Raw genomic sequence first — 19,886 nt, forward strand, 5'->3', positions numbered from 1 at the left:
AGCCCCTCCAGGCTACAAGCACATTAAATGTGAACGTTAAAAAAGGGACCAGGATAAGAGAGAGGATTAACCTATGAGGAGACATTAGACAGTTTTTGTCAACTTTAGGGCAGTTTCTATATGAACTATGTGCTACTCGTAGGCAGGTATACGTTAATAATAGGGGAAAGGTAGTGGAGGCTGCCTGACAGAGTCCAAGCTTGGAGGACCAGAAGTGCAAAGGCCGCAGTCAGGGCAAAGGATGTATTCTTGTGCATGTAACAGATGCTGACAGAGCTGGGGAAGCCCATCAGCCACCTGCAAACAGTGATGCTCTAGGTCAGCACCAGAAAGACAGTTTCCCATACTCACCGGCACACTTTGTTCTTGTTCTGAGAGCTGGCCCAGGAGAACCAGTGCCCCCTTCCCCGGGCCTGGTGAGGAGCACGCTAATCTCATACTCAGTGTCTGGATCCAGGTGCCCGATTTTATAACTTGTGGAATCCACAGGCTGCCGGTCATTCCAGCTCCCACTTGCCGTGCAATATTCCACCTCTCGGGCCACAATGGGCCCATCCCCATTGATCGAGTTGGCATTGAGTTGTATCCACAGGTAGGTTGCCCCCACAGAGGCCAGCTGAGGTGGGGCGATGGGGACAGGTGGTTCTGAAAAACAGAGCATCATCTCAGAAACTTCGACCTTCAGTTTTAAAAGAGCTCATCAGATACCATTTATTAAAATGTAGAGACATGATCACTTGAGGTATGAATTGATGAGAATGTTGTTCAGGTTAAAATAAAAGCTAGTAAGGGTTTTCACTGTATTCAATTTGTGAAACAAACCCTCTATTAAAATCTAAGCTTGTTCAAGTAGGTGTCTTCAAATTTGTTTCAGGATGTAATTAATTTTTTCTTGGCTACACAGAATAAAAAGAGTTTCTTATTCTCCCACTAAGAGTAACTTGCTACTGTTCTCTCAAGTGGCAGTATTTAAGTTCGAGGAAGTACTCCACTGTCAACCTCCTTATTGAGAAAGTCTCCAAAATCATTAAAAGTGCTAGTTATCCATATCATTAAATTCAGTTTTCTTATTTATATTCTAAAGATACCACCATTTTAAAAAACATGGCCAAAATTATAGTTTATCTCATCATAAATGCATTTCCAGGATGACTCATTTCCCCAAAAATTATCACAATGGGCCTATTCAGCTACAGGAGAAGTGAGCAGTCTGGATAATAAAGGCCACCACAGCTGCCATTCAGGAAACTTCCAGTAATGAGACTTATTAAAGCAGTGAGCAGAAAGAGACTCTGCAGCAAAGTACAGGGCATGCCCAACTTGATAAAACTCTAAGCCATCGTAGCAAACATGCTTTACAACCCAAGAATGTTTCTCTTGTTTAAATCACAAGACTGACTTCCCACATCTCTGGCTGAGAAGTGCAAGATGGACAACCTAGTTTTAAGAAGTATTCTTAGTACAGTAGATATCAGCTGAATGGCTCTCCAGGCACCCAGTGTAGGAATTCCACCTGCCAGTGGCACTGTGAGTGGCACCGCACTTAGGAAAGGCAATAAGTGTATGGAGAAAACAATTTTTATCTTGATGAGTCCCCATCTGAAAAAACTTAAAATCCACTGATGTTTATTAAGAATATTTTTACAGGTTGCTTATGTATTTTTGGTGGATTTTTGTTTTTAACTCCTTATACAGTTATACAAATTCCTGGAAAACAAGGTCTGCTATGCTCTTTTCTTTTTTTTTTTAAATATTTATTTATTTATTTATTTACACAAGCACTGGGTATAGTCAGAAGCATGGGAGGGTGAGAGAATTCACCAGAGCCAGAGTGGGGAGCAGAACAGGCAGAAGGACTGAAGTACACTGCTAAGGGGAGCAGCGGGTGTGGCAGGAGAGGTCTGTTGCACCATCTGGGACCCTCGCTGGCAGCCGGGGATCTCACCGGCGCTGCAGAGGCTGCGGGCAGCTTCGCAGCCCATGCTCAACCCCTGTGCCACTGCTATGCTCTTTTCTGTCATGTGTTATTGTACATGCTGTAATTCTATCCCCTCCACAGTGGACACAGCCGACAGATCACACTCATTTTTCCTGCTGAAAAGAACTTCAGGGCAAGTAATACCATCTCACCATGAACCCCTGAGATGTTACCAGGTGAATCCCTAGGCCAACTAAAACATCAATATCAGTTCCCTTTGTTGTGTTGGGGCATCTATGTTCTTTTCTATATTCAAGGTGAGATAAGTCATACAGACATTTAAAAACAGTTGGGGAAATCTCATGAGATTGAGTCAATATAAGATAGGAAAAGATGAATTTTATTTGAAGGAAGATAAATTTAATGTACATTTATTAAAATATTGTTCCTATTGATTATAAATTACAACGCTGTGCTAATTCTTCATTTCTTTAAATAGTTGTGATGCAACTCATAATGATATAACATCAATTTATTTCATTAGGTGATTACTTTAATCAAGACATGAAATAGGCATTTTAGAGTACATCCTAAGGCATCCATGTAGCCAGGCTGAAAGAGCAGTTAATTACTTTGAAGTTGCAAATGCCAGCAGGGGTTGCTGAACTGCCACTCAAAATGCAACTCAGGGGCAAGGCCAAAAATGTTAGTGAGCACACTAATTCATTTAGGATATTGTTATTAGTGTCCTAAAATAGACATGACTTTAACGCCTATTTGTCCTGAGAATATTTTCTCTCTTAACTCCCCATTAAGAGAGGTATCAAATATATAAAAGATTCAGTTAGAACCTGGAAATAATTGAGACAAACATTCAAAAGGACTTTTGGGTTCTTGAAGAATCAATATGAGTCAGGGAATATTTAAATTTTGAATAAATTTTCCCAAAGTGAAGGAACTCAATCTATATACTGAGTAATAAATAGCAATTTAAAGTATCTAATTCCAGTGAAAGTGAAAGGACCAGAAGGTAATTTAAAATGAACCCAGCAATGAGAGAATTTAATTACATGTAGCTATAGACACAGACATATATCTAACTGATAGGCATATGTAATGTCTAATATACAGTGCATGTAACTAAAGATGATAATGTATATAAATGTACATATATGTATATTACACATCATATATATACACATTTACTCATGTATTATGGAAATTACATGGAATATTTCACATCATTAATAAAAAAAAGCAGTGGTAAACATTAATAAGAGTGATAGTTAAACAACTAAATAATGCAAACTCATATGGCGAGCTGGCATCAAACCAATTTATGACCTTAAGAATGGTATGACCTCTATGCTCATTAGTTTTTCCCATTTAAAAAAATATACTCCAGGTCCTCCCTGGTGGCACAAGGGATTAAGACATAACCTATGAAGCTATCCACAGCCACTGCAGCACGAGTTCAATTTCCAGCCAGAGAGCTACCCACATAGCATAGCAGACCTCTCCTGACTCGCCCACTGCTCCCCTCAGCATTGTATTTCAGTCAGTCTGCCTGTTCTGTTCCCCACTCTGTCTCTGGTGAATCCTCTCACCCCTCACACCTCTGGCCTGTACCCCAGTTCTTGTATGCACAAATAAATAAATATTTAAAAACCAAATAAATAATAAAAGATAAAAAAACAGTATTCCAAATGTTATATGTATGATAAAATGTGTTAAGTTTTATATAGGCCACTTAAAAATGCCATTGTATTTTTTATAGTAATTGTTGTAAGGTAATACTTTATTATGTTACTAGAATCCAACATATTATCTCATTTATAAAATAAATTAAAGGCCAAAAATGGCCATAAGAGTAGAAATGGAGAAAAGACAGGTATAGATTGGAGACATAACTGTCAGGCACCTGTCACTAGCTCGGCATTGTGCAGAGAGGGAAAGAGAGGTCAGCACACTTTTATCACAATGAGTCAATTCACTCCATGTTGTCATAGATAGGAAAACGTGCTGTGTAAACGTAAGAAACTCGAGGGTTCTTTATGTTTATGTTGTTCTGGAAGAGTAGACATTTGTGATTTTATCATAAATCCCAAAAAAGTAACTTCCATAGAGGCTATTTTTAGAGAAGTTACTAGATCTGCCCCATAAAGGTCAGGAAGCATGATGCCTTCAGAACACGGCAGTGACTGCTCTCCAGAGAGCAGCGTTGCAATTACAAGTCAGGAAAGGAACACCGATCACAAAGAGCTGAACTAAAATGAAAATGCACATGACTGATAGTAATGAGCGCAGTCCTGGGAACATACAGGCTACCCTATGGTTTTGCTGGTAAATGGTGTCCATTTTCTGCATTGTGACATCTCAATTCCCAGGGAGCCTTCTTCAGGGTAGGGTGAGCAAAACTATGAAGAGTTTGAGTTTTCTTATAAATATTATTGTTTTTTCCCTCCCCACACCATCCCTTGTCCCTTTCCTTCACCCCCTTTATTAATCTCTATTAAACATCTATTAAGGATGTTTGTTGATGTCCACTAGTTTTTGAAATTGTTTTTCTTTGTTGAATTCTCTTTTATATGAATGTCTCATATTTGTTTATTATCATCTGACATACTTTAAAAATTCCCTCCATTTTGTTGAAAATGGCTGCATTTCATCCTTTCCTGTGGCTATGGAAAATTCCATGGTAAGTACTAACCACATCGTTTTGATCCATGCATCCATTGAAGGAGATTTTAGGTTATTTCCTTATCCTAGCTATCGTAAGGAATGCTGCTGTGAGTATTGTAGAACATGTGCTTTCTATGTGTTTTTTTGTTGATACCGTATATTCTGCGGATACATGCCCAAGAATGTGATGGCCAGGTTGTATGTTTTTTCTATTTTAAAAATTTTAAGGTTAATCCAGATTGGTTTCCATATGGTTTCATCAGTTCACCTTCCCACCAATAGTGTAACAGGGTTCCTTTTTCTCCCCATTCTCTCCAGCAATTATTTGGAGATCTTTTTATTTATTTATTTTTTATAATTGTTATTTTTTTAATTTTTATTTTATATAATTCTTACATCATTTTTCATTTTTGCACAGTGTATGCATTTTCATTTTGGTAATATTGCCCATAAAATTGCACCCCCCCTTATTTTGATCCTAGTCTTATAAATACTAAACCTAAATTCAAATAATAGCCAGACAGACTAAAGGCATAAGAATTTGATGGGGGGCTTCTCCTGGTGGCGCAGCGGTTGAGCACTGGGCTGCAAAGCTGCCCGCAGCCTCTGCAGTGCGGGTTTGATCTCCGGCCGCTGGCGAGGGTCCCATATGGTGAGGCAGACCTCTCCTGCCGCACCCGCTGCTCCCCTCATCAGTGTATTTCATCACTCTGCCTGTTCTGTTCCCCGCTCTGTCTCTGGTGAATTCTCTCACCCTCCTGCGCTTGTGACGGTACCCAGTGCTTGTATGGATAAATAAATAAATCTTTTTTAAAAAATTGATGGGGCAAAATATCCAAGTGGCTATTTTGACGTGTGCTTGCTTACCCTGGACAGCAGTCATTGCTGCAGTGAGTACTCCTTGGGGTACAATCACCAATAAACACTTTTCTCACTAAGCAGGCATGACTAATAAGGGGGCCATGATTTCACTATAGAAACATATGCAGATATCACCTAAAGATGTTATAGCAGAAATTGTGATTCAATATGGGTGTGATGAAGGGGAGGGGACAGTAGGTGGGCTGGGATTAATAATTCTGAAAATTTAGAAAGATAGTACTCAAGTGTTTTCCAAGAGAAGACTACCAGTGTGCTGGAGCAGAGTAAGAATTAGTCAGCCCCTTCCTCACCTTCCTCTCCTTCCTTCCTCAACTCCTCCTCCCCTAACCTTTCTCCTCCTCATCTTGGCCTGAACAGGTATGGGCTGCTTAAGATGCACACTGTCCTAAGTTCCCTTCATATACTTACCACATTTGGGCCTCCTGGAAATACAGGAAGGTGACATTATTATATGTGCTTTATATTTGAGAAAACAGAAGCACAGGGAAGGCAAGCCACTGTCCATGCCCACACAGTTAGTTCCAGGTTTTGAGCCCTGTAGCTTAAAACTGTCTGCACAGAGAAATCTGCTGACAAAAGGAATAGGCCATTCAAAAGAGATCAATTTTATGCTCCACATTTAACAAATGCAGGGGAAAAGTTTTTAAAAGCAGGCATCATTTTGATCTCCTAAGATGAAATAGCAATAGCCTGCCACTTTTGTCTAAAAAGGCCTTATGGTACATTTAAAAATCCAAAGTATTCACTGTAGGACAGAGAATTGCCTTAGCAGTTTAATACTATAAACTACTCAGCCCACACAAAAAACATTAAAGTGGCAAAAGGAAACTTATTCCCCCTATCATTTTTCTCTCACCCCTCCTCCTTCATTTATATAATGACTCAATTTTTTCAGTCATGCAAAATATAATAATAGTCCTAACTGGAACATTATGAATGTTAACTCAGTGATATCAATATGGCTTGTGTGATATGACTGAGCATTTTTATACCGACACTGCTTCATTTTATTAACCATCCTGCTATCGTAAACACCCTGGCTGGTGAATATTTGCATTTTAAGTGATTTTCTATCAGTAAAAAAAAAACTTCATTTCTCAAAAAAAAATTATAGGTTGTAATCTCTGTATAAGGAGTTGGCGGAAGAACTTGCCAAGAGTACATTCATTGCTTTGTACACAAGTAACCAATATAAATAAAGCACATTTTTCAAAAATATCCCTTAGGTGCAAATTTTGTACTTAAAATGCAATCCATCAATATAGCCTGTCACCAAACTGCTGCTGTTCAGAAGCAGACAAGGATATGTTTGAGCGCTAAACAAAAAATGAAGTCACGGACATCTAATGTGTAGCATCAATAGACTCTTTAGGGATATAAAATACATTTGATACCTTTAACTACCAGTTCTGCATAGTTTGATATTCCAACCCCTCCTTCTGTGCGAATCATGCAGCGGTATTTTCCAGCATCTCGTTTCGTCGTGTTCACAACATTAAACCAAGCTATGAACCGTCGTAGATTAGTCACCTTTATTTCCTTCAGAGGAGCATCTCGTACATCGATGCCCTGGATGAACAGGAATAGGGAAGATAAAAAGAGATAAAATCAGCTGTCATATCAAAATAGCAAGACACCTGATGGCTATTATTCATGTTACTTCTATGCAAATCTTTGTTTAGTTGTTTATTACCCTTGGGCTCTTGTTCCACAAGAACAGCTGGCCAGGAAACTGAAATTCTGCCATGATCAACACTTTCAAGATTGAGGGAGGCAAAATTAAATGTGCAAAAATGTCTCTTTTTTTTTTGCCCTTCAAGATATTAATTATGTTAAATTAGCTGAACAAAAGAAAGAGAAAGCATATGGAAGAGTTCTGTATCTTGCTCCCATACCAACAACATTTAGTCTTTTCATAATACTTTCTGTTTTTGTGTTTGGCTAGGAAACAAAACTAACTCACACACTACCCTCTCAATGACCTCATTTTACATGTGAACAAATAAACAATTCGTCAAGAATAACATTTAAAAAGTCAGTAGGTATAATTAGCGCATTTCCTACCAAACAGGTCTGGACCCAAGTCCAAGCTTTCTGATATTCCTCCTGGATGTACAGAAGCCATGCAGAAGTAGATGTTCGATATTACCTGACACTGAAATGTTATAAGGAAAGTTCTCTCCACATCCCAGCCCCAGGGCCACATAAAGCAGGCTCCATCATTGGGGTAGCTTTGTCTCACACTATCCCTGATAACATGAAGTCAATCTTTATTTATGCACACTTGGAAATTTTTTTTTGCTTTAAATAATTTAAAGCCTTAGAAGAAGCTTACAGATTATAATTATTAGGAAGTGGGCTATCCTGCCATTGATTTGTAATAAGCAAAAAACAACGGGCAAAGACCTTAAGGTTAATGCATGACACCAGCACTATGTTGACTTACTGACCCAGCAACCATTTAACCATTTACACGGTGTCAACCACCTGTTAATCACTGTGGTATGAGACAAGGGTCACAACAGCAAACACCACAAAAGCGGTTTTTGTTTCACTGGGGCATCAATTATTTGAAAGTTTAGGCTTTAACTAAAAACATAATTACATATGGTGGCACTCTGGTGAAGGGAAAGCCCAGGTGACTGGAGAAATCCAACTTTAGAGAGCTTGGCTATAGAAGGTGAGTTTGAGATTTGAGATCTCAAAATTGGATTTGATATATGAAGAGTGAATAAGAGCTACCCAGACAACGGAGGTGGATGAGAGAGGATGGACATTATTATCAGAGGAAACACTTTAGCAAAACTAGGTAGTGCGAAAGAACTAGAGGCTTTGGATGAAGTTAAGACAGCCAACTGAACTAAAAGTTTAGTAGGGACTTGCAGACTCTAGAAATTTGTTTGCATTTGTAAGTATGAAAATGCTCTATTATAAAACAGTAAAACTCATCTATATTACTTTGTGATTTACATTATGCAAAGTTTTTTAAAAGCCTTTCATATGTGACTTTTTTTGACAGCGTGTCTTAATGGACATGAGTTTGGGAGTTAGGCCGACCAGTGTGTCCAACCTAACTTCAAAGTGATTTTACTGCCTTAGATCTTCCCTTTCCTAATCTATAATGTGGAGATGATACAACTCACTTTCACAGCCGTCATGAGAATTTAAAGACATACACAAGGACACTGGCATATGACTGGCACCACACATTCCCACCTGAATTCTGGACAAACTGTGTGATGAAATTCAAGAAGAAAGGCAGGCAAGCTGTCAGAATACCACCTTTATTACTGACGAACCTAACAATGCAGAATATGGCTGATGTGCAGTAACAATGAGCTTGCTGAAACTGAAGCACAGAATTAAACAGACTCACCCACCCAGCCACAGGCTGCTCTAGAAAATCACAGGCCTCCCAGATGTTGGGCGCTGCTGTAAAACTCACAGGATTGAGGAACGGGGTTGCTATGGGAGTGAGTTCCCAGTGAAGGGGCTGGGCTGTGCATGCCCAGAACTTCCTTCCCAGGCAGCTCCTACTTGGGCAGAGAAAAGGCATCAGGAGTGCTGCACTTGTACAGTTCCTGCCACAGGAAAGGAAACATCAGGAGTGGGGAAGAAGAGTTCCACCAACATCATCTGCAGTATTGTCTGTCAACACAGTCTTGTTAATAGCTTAAATTAACCATAAATCAGAACATGAAGCTCCAGATAGATAGATAGATAGATAGATAGATAGATAGATAGATAGATAGATAGATGGATAGATATCTTTAATGTCTTATGTGTATTTTTTTTTTCTGACTCTCCTATATTTGGTCTGACAGAAGTAGAAAGAAGTTAGAAAAGCAAAACAAAACAAAATCAATCTAGTATTAATGCATCAGAAGGCAGCCAGCATTTCGGGCCTCCCCAGTGGCTCGGCGAGTTGAGCACCGTGCTGGGAGGCTGTCCGCAGCCTCTGCCACACGGGTTCAATAACCGGCCTGCCAGGGAGAAACCCACGTGGCAGCAGACCTCTCCTGCCCCCCTGATGCTCCCCTCAGCAGTATGTTTGGTCCATCTGCCTGTTCTGCTCTTCGCTCTGGCTCCGGTGAATTCTCTCACCCTCCTGCGCCTCTGATCTGTACCCCAGTTCTTGTATAAATAAATACATCTTCTTTTATTTTTAAAAGAAGGTAGAATATCCCTCTGTCTTCCATATACTTGGTTTCCCATCCTCTCTCCCAGATAAATAGACATTCATATTTTACCACCTTAGGTCCAGTGCTCTATAAAATTAAGTTTATCCTTTTCAAACTGAAAAAAACAAAACAAAACAAAAAAAACCCTAACCTCCAGTATTTGAGGAGAGAAAAATACAAACCTTACAAAAAGGCAGATATCATATCTACAAGTAATTGTTCTGCTGTTAATAACAATGCCTATCTATTCACTTACTTGTGGCATGAACCGTGTAAGAATATACTTCTATAGTAATGCTGTACTATTTTTCCTATTACTGATCCCCCACAATTACAAGGGTGTATTGAGGGCACTCAAGTTTAAGGACACCTCCTTTTTGGATTTATACATGTGTTGAAAGAGTATTACTTTCAATTTCATTCTTCATGAACATATTTGCCCTTTAAAATAAGCAGCTTCAAATTAGCAACTGTACACAACTCTAACAAGTCACATGAACTCTCAGGGATGGGATGCTTGGGATGCTGGGTTTGTTTATTTTTTTTGAAAATATTTTTATTTATTTATTTATTTATTTATTTATTTATTTATTTATTTATTTATTTATACAAGCACTGGGTACAGTCAGAAGCGCGGGAGGGCGAGAGAATTCACCAGAGCCAGAGCAGGGAGCAGAGCAGGCAGAAGGACCGAAGTACACACCCTGAGGGGAGCAGTGGGCGGCAGGAGAGGTCTGTACGCCATGTGGAACCCTCCTCCAGTGGCCGGGGAGCAGCTGGGGATCGAACCGGCACTGCAGAGGCCGCGGGGCAGCTTTGCAACCCAGCGATCAACCCCTGCGCCAGCAGGGAGGCCCTGTTTTTTCTTTTTTTTTTTAATCCTAAGTACTTAATCACAGAAAGTTATATTCAGTTTCTTCAAGAGAAATAGTACATAGGAAGGAGAAATTGTGTTAACTAGCAATCATTTTAGCCTAAGACCCATACCAAGTCAAAAGTCTTGCTCAAATCTGCAGATCACTTGTATTAAATCACTTACATGTACATGGACGCAACATTCATTTCATCCAACACAGCACAAAACTTTCCTATGGCACACACTCTATCATGCAGAGAGTGCAGGGAGTTAAAAGAAAAAACCCTGACATAATGGAATTTACATTCTGGTTAGACACACAAGCAAGGAAGGTAAAAGTTAAAGTACAGAACAATGAATTACCTGAAAAAATTAAAAATGGGAAAAGGGGGTACACTGGAGAAGGATGTGAGGGCCAGTCTTCTAGAAAGCACTATTTGAGTCCAGGCTTGAGGATTCCAGTAGGAGTTTCTCAGGCAGTAAGGGAGGAGAAATGGAGCCCAGAAATCAAGAAGTCATGAGCTAAGAAAAAATATGGAATTATGGGAAAAATACAATTTCTTGCATGCAGCCAAGATAGAAGTGCTTTGGTGGAGCATGGGCATTGAGGTAAAAAGAGAAGCACAAGAGGCCACACCTGGGCACGTGAAAGTTGAGGATTACAGTTTATCCTGATGCCCGCAATGGAAGGACTTTCGGCAGATGGGTGACATGAGCATTCATGGACAAAACAATGAACTGAGGAGAAGACTGTGAGTGCCAGTTGAAGTCAAAATTGACAAAATTGGGTTTTTCGGTTCAGGAATCATAGTAGCAAATGGCAAAATGTGGGATGTGAGGGAAAAGGAAGGATTCTAAAGATATTTAGGAATAAAATCAATGAAAAATGTGTTCTATTGCAGTAACATCTCTCTTTTAGCAGGCTATAAGATCTTCCATTTCAAGAAACTTTGTTCATTCATGGTGTGTGCATGGGTGCACAGTAAATGGAATTCAAGAAATATTTGCTGACTCTTAGGAATCACAGCTTTGTGAAAAAAAGTTCCAAAGGCGGAACAGAACAATGAAGTTGTTAAATTGATTTATAACCTGAACTGTACAGATAATCTGTTTATTAGAGATCATAGAGGAAATAAAATGGTATTTTAGAGGTCCCGTGTGTCTCTCAATCAGCAACACTACTCCTTGTGGCTATGGCAGGAAGAATAATGGCACCTGAAGATGTTTACTCCCCAGGACCTGTAAATACGTTACCTTATGGAGCAAGAGAGGCAGTGAAGATCTGATTCAAAATAAGCATCTAGAGATGTGAAAATTATCCCCAATGATAACAGGCAGCTGCCATGATTCCCATAGGGGAAGGGAGAAGGGCCAATGAGGGAGGAGGAAAGGTAACCACAAAGCAGGGGGTGATGGTTTTTGAAGATGGAGGAAGGAGTGTGAGCCAAGAAATGAAAGAGGTTTCCAAAAGGTACAAAAGGCAAGGAAGACAGGTTCTCCTGCAAACTTCCAGAAGGATGCAGTCCTGCAAGCACCTTATTTTAAAAATTCTGATCTACAGAATGTAAGATAACAAAGTCACTATTCTTTGGTAATCAGTTATAGCAGCAATAGGGTCCTGATACACCAAGCACCAGGATCGGAGAAGGGCTGCGGTTTCTTTCAGCCAGGCTTATCAGAGCTGCATGGCACATCGTTATACACACACACACACATGCATACACACATATATGCATACACACATTTATATTTATAAACATATATGTAGTAATTATATATAAATAACTCCTACAACTCAACAAGAACAAAAAACAAGCAGCACAATTTTTAAAAGGGGTAAAGGATTTAAATAGACATTTCTCCAAAGATGTGACACAACTGGCCAACAAACACCCGGAAAATGTTCAACATCATTAAACATCATTAGTCAACAGGATAACGCAAATAAACTCATAGTGAAACACCACTTCATAATCAGTAGGTAGACTTTATAAAAAAAAAATAAAAGAAAGAAGGGAGAGGGATGGAGGGAGGGGGGAGAAAGGATGCAAGGAGGTAGAAATTGGAACCCTGTGCATTGCTGGTGGGAATGTAAATTGATTCAGCCACTATGAAGTTTGACAATTCCTCAAAAAGCTAAACACAGAATTAACATAGTACTCAATCACTATACTCCTAGATATAATCCAAAAAATTAAATGTAGGTACTTAAATAGAGCTTTACGTCAATGTTCACAGCTGCATTATTCATAATAGCCAAAAGGTGGGCAACAAGCCATGTTCCCCTGAGGGATGAATGGATAAACAATGCGTGGGCTGTACATACAATGGAGCATCATTTAACCTTAAAAGGGAGGAAGTTCTGACACTACAACATGGATGAATCTGAAGGAGGAGGAAAATTAGTCACTGAATAAAGACAAATACTGTATGATTCCACTTATAGGAGATATCTGGAACTGGCAAATTCAGTGACAGAAGATAGAATGGAGATTTCCTGGGTCTAGGGAGAGAGGGAATTGAAAGTTATTTTTCAATGGTTTTTATTTCAGGTAATCTAAATATTTTGGAAATAGGGCCTTCCTGGTGGGGCAAGGGTTGAGACACAACCTATGAAGCAATCTGCAGCCACTGTAGCATGAGTTCGATTCCTGGCTGGCCAGTGAGAAACCCATGTGACGGGACAGACCTCTCCTGTCTTGCCCGCTGCTCCCCTCAGCAGTGTACTTTGGTCCGTTTGCCTGTTCCGTTCCCTGCTCTTTCTCTGGTGAATCCTCTCACATACACCCCACCCCCGCCCCCTGCATCTCTGGCCTGTACACCAATTATTGTATAAAAATAAATAAATCTTTAAAAGAAATATTTGGAAATAGTGGTAATGGAAACATAATACTGGGAATGCAAGTAATGCCATTGAATTGTACACTTAAAAACAGTCAAAGTGAGAAACTTTGTATTTTATATATATATATATATATGAAAATGTAAAATTGTAAGCCCCTCAAAAAATAAAAGTAAAATTACTAAAGAGAATAGAGAAAAAATAACTTTTTTCGATGATTATACAAAGCTTACAAAAAGTATCTATTTATAAGAATTTTTTAAAAGAGCAGTCAAATGATTCCTAAAATCAAGTTATTTTCCAACTCCTTTTGAATATTTCACAGTAAAATGGACAGAGAATTGGCCAATATCACTGACTGACCTTTCATTACTAATATTTCTAAAACAGACAATCAGGGAAAAAGCCCTCTCAGCTTATCTTGGGTAAAGGTTCATGTATTCAGAATATTTTCATATATATATATATATATATATATATATATATATATATATAGTAACTTTTTTTTTTTAAGTCCTAAGTACTTACTGCAGCTTAACAGCACAAACAGTTTTAAGCATCTACAGTTGAAGACTTCCCTGAAATAGCCTGGCTTACAGGCTAAAAATGTTTGCAAATAAAATGCACTTGGTGAACTAAGTGGAGAATGGAAAAAGAGACATGCACAAAGTAGATGTGTTAAGTTAGAGCAGGGACAGAGGAGGGAAACGCAGGGTGGAGCAAACACAGAATCCACATGGTGGAATGTTGTTGAAACCTAATAACACCAGATACACCCAGCACAGTGCAGATCTACAAAGTTTATCCTTCAGGACAGTAATGACTGAAATGATTTCTAAATTCAAATACTTAGTGTAAAAACTTTTTAAATCTAGGAAATAAAATAAGCACATTAAAAAAAAACTGCATGGTATTCTCATGTAGAGGTAACTATCATACATATTTTATAACATTTTAATTTTGTCTGGATTGCATATTTTAAATGAAATTTGATGGGCCTCCCTAGTAGTGCAGAGGGTTGAGTGCAGTGCCGTGACGCTGTCTGCAGCCTCTGCAGCTTGGGTTCGATTCCCTACTGGCCAGGGAGCTACCCATATGGCGCAGTAGACCTCTGCTGTCTTGCCCACTGCTCCCCTCAGCAGTGTACTTCAGTCAATTTGCCTGTTCTGCTCCTCACTCTGTCTCTGGTGAATCCTCTCACCCTCCCGAGCCTCTGGCCTGTACCTCAGCTCTTACATAAATAAAAATAAATAAATAAATCTTAAAAAAAAAAACTTCCTGTGCTATAAGTAGAATTTTTTATAGCACTCAGTAATTTCAAAACCATGCTTTTAAAGTTTAAGGTTTCACACTTTATGGCTGTAGCTCATATTTATGGAACTATTTCCCTATTGCCATACATTAAGTCATTTATATTTTTCACTACTATAAATGATGTTAGAAAAATCCCTACTTGCTGGGAATGGGTTTGAAAATGTAAAATTGTAAGCCCCTCAAAAAATAAAAGTAAAATTAATAGACTAAAGGGAGTAGAGAAAAATTAACTTTTTTCGATGATTATAGAAAGCTTACAAAAAGTATCTATTTATAAGAATTTTTTATTTTTTTATTTTTTTTTAAATATTTATTTATACAAGCACTGGATCCAGTCAGAAGCACGGGAGGGTGAGAGAATTCACCAGAGCCAGAGCAGGCAGAAGGAACGAAATACATTGCTGAGGGGAGCAGTGGGCGGCAGGAGAGGTCTGTGTGCCATATGGGACCCTCCTCTGGTGGCCGGGGAGCGGCCGGGGATCGAACCGGCATTGCATTGGCTGCGGGCAGCTTCGCAACCCAGCGCTCAACTGCTGCGCCACTGGGGAGGCCCTATAAGAATTTTTTAAAAGAACAGTCAAATGATTCCTAAAATCAAGTTATTTTACAACTCCTTTTGAATATTTCAGAGTAAAATGGACAGAGAATTGGTCAATATTTTTTTTTTTTTTCGGTGTGAGAGGATTCATCAGAGACAGAGTGGGAAACAGAACAGGCAGACTGACCGAAATACACTGCGAGGAGAGCAGCGGGCAAGACAGAAGAGGTCTGCTGCGCCATGTGGGTTGCTCCCTGGCCTGCTGGGGATCGAACTCGTGCTGCAGAGGCTGCAGAATGCTTCATAGTGCGGTGCTTTACCCCTTGCACCACCAGGGAGGCCCTACACCCGAGTTCTTGTATCATAAATAAATAAAATAAGTCTTTAGAAAAACAGACAAAGTGAGATTAAGTATCCTTAAAATAATTTAACTGAAGAGCATGCAGCACAACCAAATGTATACTTAGAATTAGGGATGCATGACACTATTTAAATATCTACAAGATAAATCACGCAGATTGATGTGTATTATTTAAATTTGTAACATTATCTGTAATTTCATACAAGTGGAACATCTTTTGAATGATCATTGAAAATGTGACCTAAAATAGTTGCCTAAAGACTAGTAACTATCTGACCTTAGCAAGCTGAAAGCAATGAGCAGAGAACAAACCACCGAAATCTAGGGCAGACAGGACAGTATGGGGAGAGAGAAGTGGGGATGCTGAAAGAATAAAGGGCAAAAGAGGGAAAAGCTACACATAAAAGAAGAACAGAGAAGTAACATAGAGACTACGTCAGAAAGTTGTGAAGTGGAGTTGGGTGAAGTCACAGGAGAAAGCAGCAGCAGAGAGGAGAGCAGGACCAGAGACAGCAGCCAGGACAGGGACAGAGATCCAGAAATCAGAGTGAACAAGTGCCCACATGAGAGTTAAAAGGATCCACTCCTTAGATGGTATTTATCCTTATCCTTTGAAATCATGCCATTCATACTTTAATAATAATCTTGTTTCTTAATGCTGAAAGAATTTTGTCAGACCCCACAGTATCATCAGGCCCTGCATTGGTACAGTTAGCAGAGAAGCTGTAGAAAAGAGTAGTCCAGAGCTGGGTAGTGGAGGAGAATCAAAAGCACTGAGTGGGAGAGAGAGCTCCCCCACCGAGTGGTTAGTTGAGGGGGCTAGAAACTTGTGAACGGCTGGAGTCCAAGACTACTTAGCATCAATGTGGAAATACATTTCTAGAGCCTCATATTGAGGTTACTTCCTGGTGCCTGGCTCCTCCCACACATCTTCATGTGCCCTTGACAAAGTCTTACCAAATGTACAAGTGACAATTCTAATCACAGAAATGAAACAAAAATGGGATAGAAAGTACTTTTATCTACTCAATGAAACAATGAGTTTATAAATCCACGCTACACTTCCTTGTCAAATCAGAGTTTACAAGTAGATAACTGAGACAATGATGTAAGAACACCATCATGTAAAGGAATATGAAGATTGTGACATTTCTTAACCTAATTAAATTGTTTTAGTAGACACACACGTTCCTCATCTCCTTTCAGTCTCTGCTCAGGTACATCCTCTGTGACACTTTCCTGAGCCCTACATGAAACTAAAATGCGCTGCCTACATCCTGTCCAGCTCCTCCTATTTGAATACCACTGATCACTTTGTAACATGTGATAAAACTTTTGGTTATTATAGCCATGGCCTATTCTCCTTAGAAGCATTCAAGTCCCACAAAGGCAGGGAGCTGTGCCAGCCTTTTAAACTGTTGTATCTCCAGCCCTAAAGTCAAGCAGGTGCATCCTAAGCTTGGTGGTCAAATCAAAAGGGCACTGAATGGATGACTGAACAAGTTGATTTCTAAAATTCTTTTTCTTCCCCAGCTATCCATTCTCGGGTCAGAATTAAACAGGGAAGGCGAAGGAGTAGCAGCCAGTCCTTTCTCTGATGAAAGGGAGCTGCAGGATGGGGATGGGGAGGGGAGGCTCTTGAGACCTTTCCTTGTCTGCCTTTTCCATCACAGGGATGGACACAGACATACACATTAAGTCTACTACCTCTACTACTCCTGAGCACCAAGGAACTATAGGAAACAATGTTCTAGCAGAGCAAAATGATGAAAATGTGTCTTTGTAGAGATGGCCAACTTAATTAGCCATTTTTCTTTCAATTTTCAGAGTTAGGAGGAAGCAGCTCTGCCAAAAATAGGAGGTCTATATTTTTAATAGCATTACATCAGGACAATGAGAAATCATGCAGGATGGGCAGTTATATTATTATAATATTCTTGAGAATATTAAAGTTCAGTGAGCAAGAGCCTAGAACACAATTGTGGGGAACACTCGAAGCAACACTTGCCACCTGAATGTCCAGGATTGTTAGGAAATTGCTTATCTACCTTTCATTAACTTAATGAGACAATCATAATGGTGATGTCTGAAAGGCAATGATCTTAGCGTGTTAAATAAGGCTCTGGATAAAGGCAAGAGTACCTTTAAATGCACATGTATTTCAATTTGAGCAGGCTAGAAAAAAAAGTACTGATAGTTATTTAAATTAGGCTTACAACCTTTATGCCAAGAACTAACTCCAGGACTTCTAAATGAGCAGTAATTTACCAGCAAAAAGATACATATTAAGTCTTTCAGAAGTAGTTTTGCTATAATCAGAGCAATGATTGAAAGAAATTGAGGTCTGGGAAGGTAGCAGCGCTTGGAGCAAATTAATCAATCCCAGGCATTTGGAGCATCTCTGAGGTACAAGTTTAGAGAAGATACAACCCAGTCATCCTCAGCCATACAGATGGGGATTAAAATGCGCTTTCATTTACTTAATAGGGAAAATAGTGTGTATTAGCCTACTTTCAAATATGCCCACTAGTAAGATACTGATTGAAATTAGTACTACTATGATCACAAATAACACAAGATGAGACTGGAATACTTTCATTTAAAACACTGTGTAATTTTAATCTAATACTTGTATACCTAGGTGTATCTAAATTTTAATTTCTACTTTAATAATTAAGATATTGTTCACCTTTAATTTTCAGGCTATAACCAAGCTAACCCAAATATTTATCCATTTGGAATACTAGAACCAGAAGTTATTAATTATGTTAGCTTATGTTCTGAATAAATACATACTGACAAGTATACTTTAACTGACTGTATATACAGATAGGCAAAATAATATACATATAGTCAAAGTAATATAATAATATTTGAATATATACTTTTATAGGCATATTCAAGTTAAAATTGGGTTATGGAAATTTAGAATCTAATTCTGATATTTACACAGTTCATTTCATTACATATTTGCAATTTATGAGTGTGAGGTAACCAACTTTTTGTTTGAATTTTATTTAGAAGTTCTTCAAACTAATATAGGATATACTGATAAGTGAAATAATTAGAAATATTAATGATATTACAAATTATATCATCTTAAAATCAAATAACCAACTATTGACTGGGTTAACCCAGTCACATCTGTCCGGAGCCGCCTGGAGCATGCGCCGTGTTGCGCAACACACGTGCCATTAAGTTTTGCTTTACCGTTTTGCCTGCTGAGAAACCACAGGTGTTTCCAATTAATCAAATGAGACTGGGAGGTACGATGGGAGGAGCTCCCAGGATATAAGAAGAGAACCACGAGAAGGTCGAGATATTATTGCGAGAGATTATTGCGAGAGAGGTTACCGCGAGAGGAGCAGAGAGAAGGTCAGGGAAGGTAGAAAGACAGGGAAAAGTAAAAGAAAGGTAAAGGGAAAATAAAGAAGGAAACGCTAGCGTCAAGTTGTCTCAAGCCCCTCATTTCAATCCTCAGCCCTTCTCTTTTCGTGCCTACGAATCCCGCGGGTAGGGACAACATCAAACTAAAGAACAGGACACTAATGGACATTTCCTGTTTGTAAGGATTATCAGGTAAGGACTCCATCTCCTTTACCTCAGTACCACAATGATGGCTCTCGAAGGTGAGGAGGGTGGCAGTGTCTGAGCTATTGGCTGATAACCTAAAAGACTAGACGCTATAGTTATAAACATGGTTGGTTAAGAACTTCATTTCTGCCTGATCAATATACTTAAAATGCACAGTATTTTCTGAGAAAAGTTGAAAGAAGATAAAGATAAGGTAAAGGAGTTTAAAAGCCTCATAGCTCTGCATCTGAATTGGAATTGTCGATAAACATTCAAAAACATATTTTATCTTTAAATGTGTGCAACATGTACATATTCTAGCTCTGGCCAATGGGAAGAACCAGAAACAGTAAAAGATAGTAATGGGAACCTCTGTGCACAGATTATAGACTCTAATGACCAGTTCCCACTCAGAAGAAATCAAAGCTCCCTGGAAAAACGGTTGTTCCCAGGTTTTAGGTGGGAAATGGAGAAAATAACATATTGAACAAGTTGATTGTCATACCAGAAAGCAAGAAAGTCATCCAAGATAGCCTCAGACAGGAATCATCATAAGTCCCACTATTCAGGAGTGGATGATATGAGCAGCGATACAGATAAGTGAAATGGATAGAAACATCAAATGAATTTTATTTAGGCTCCAAGCCAATGATGATGATGACCACAGCAACAATAAGGAAAATAAATAATAACAATAAATACTTGTGGCCACTTTGATGTGATGCCAAGGAACAATTCC

General features: G+C 39.0%; 1 protein-coding gene across 5 annotated transcripts in view; it reads right to left on the minus strand.

Annotated features, from left to right (window-relative positions):
• Positions 1-19,886, minus strand: part of PTPRM (protein tyrosine phosphatase receptor type M) — a gene marked incomplete at its 3' end in the record, with an annotated part of 796,072 nt that overhangs the window by 415,185 nt on the left and 361,001 nt on the right. For all 5 annotated transcript variants that reach the window (XM_084252855.1, XM_084252854.1, XM_084252853.1 and 2 more), the window contains exons 6-7: positions 6,877-7,051; positions 352-645 (exon numbers count right to left, since the gene is read on the minus strand). In XM_084252855.1, the coding sequence (XP_084108981.1) occupies positions 352-645; positions 6,877-7,051 (469 nt within the window). The remainder of the gene's footprint in view (positions 1-351; positions 646-6,876; positions 7,052-19,886) is intronic.

This window comes from Talpa europaea (assembly GCF_964194135.1).
Source record: "Talpa europaea genome assembly, chromosome: 13".
Classification (NCBI taxonomy): Eukaryota; Metazoa; Chordata; class Mammalia; order Eulipotyphla; family Talpidae; genus Talpa; species Talpa europaea.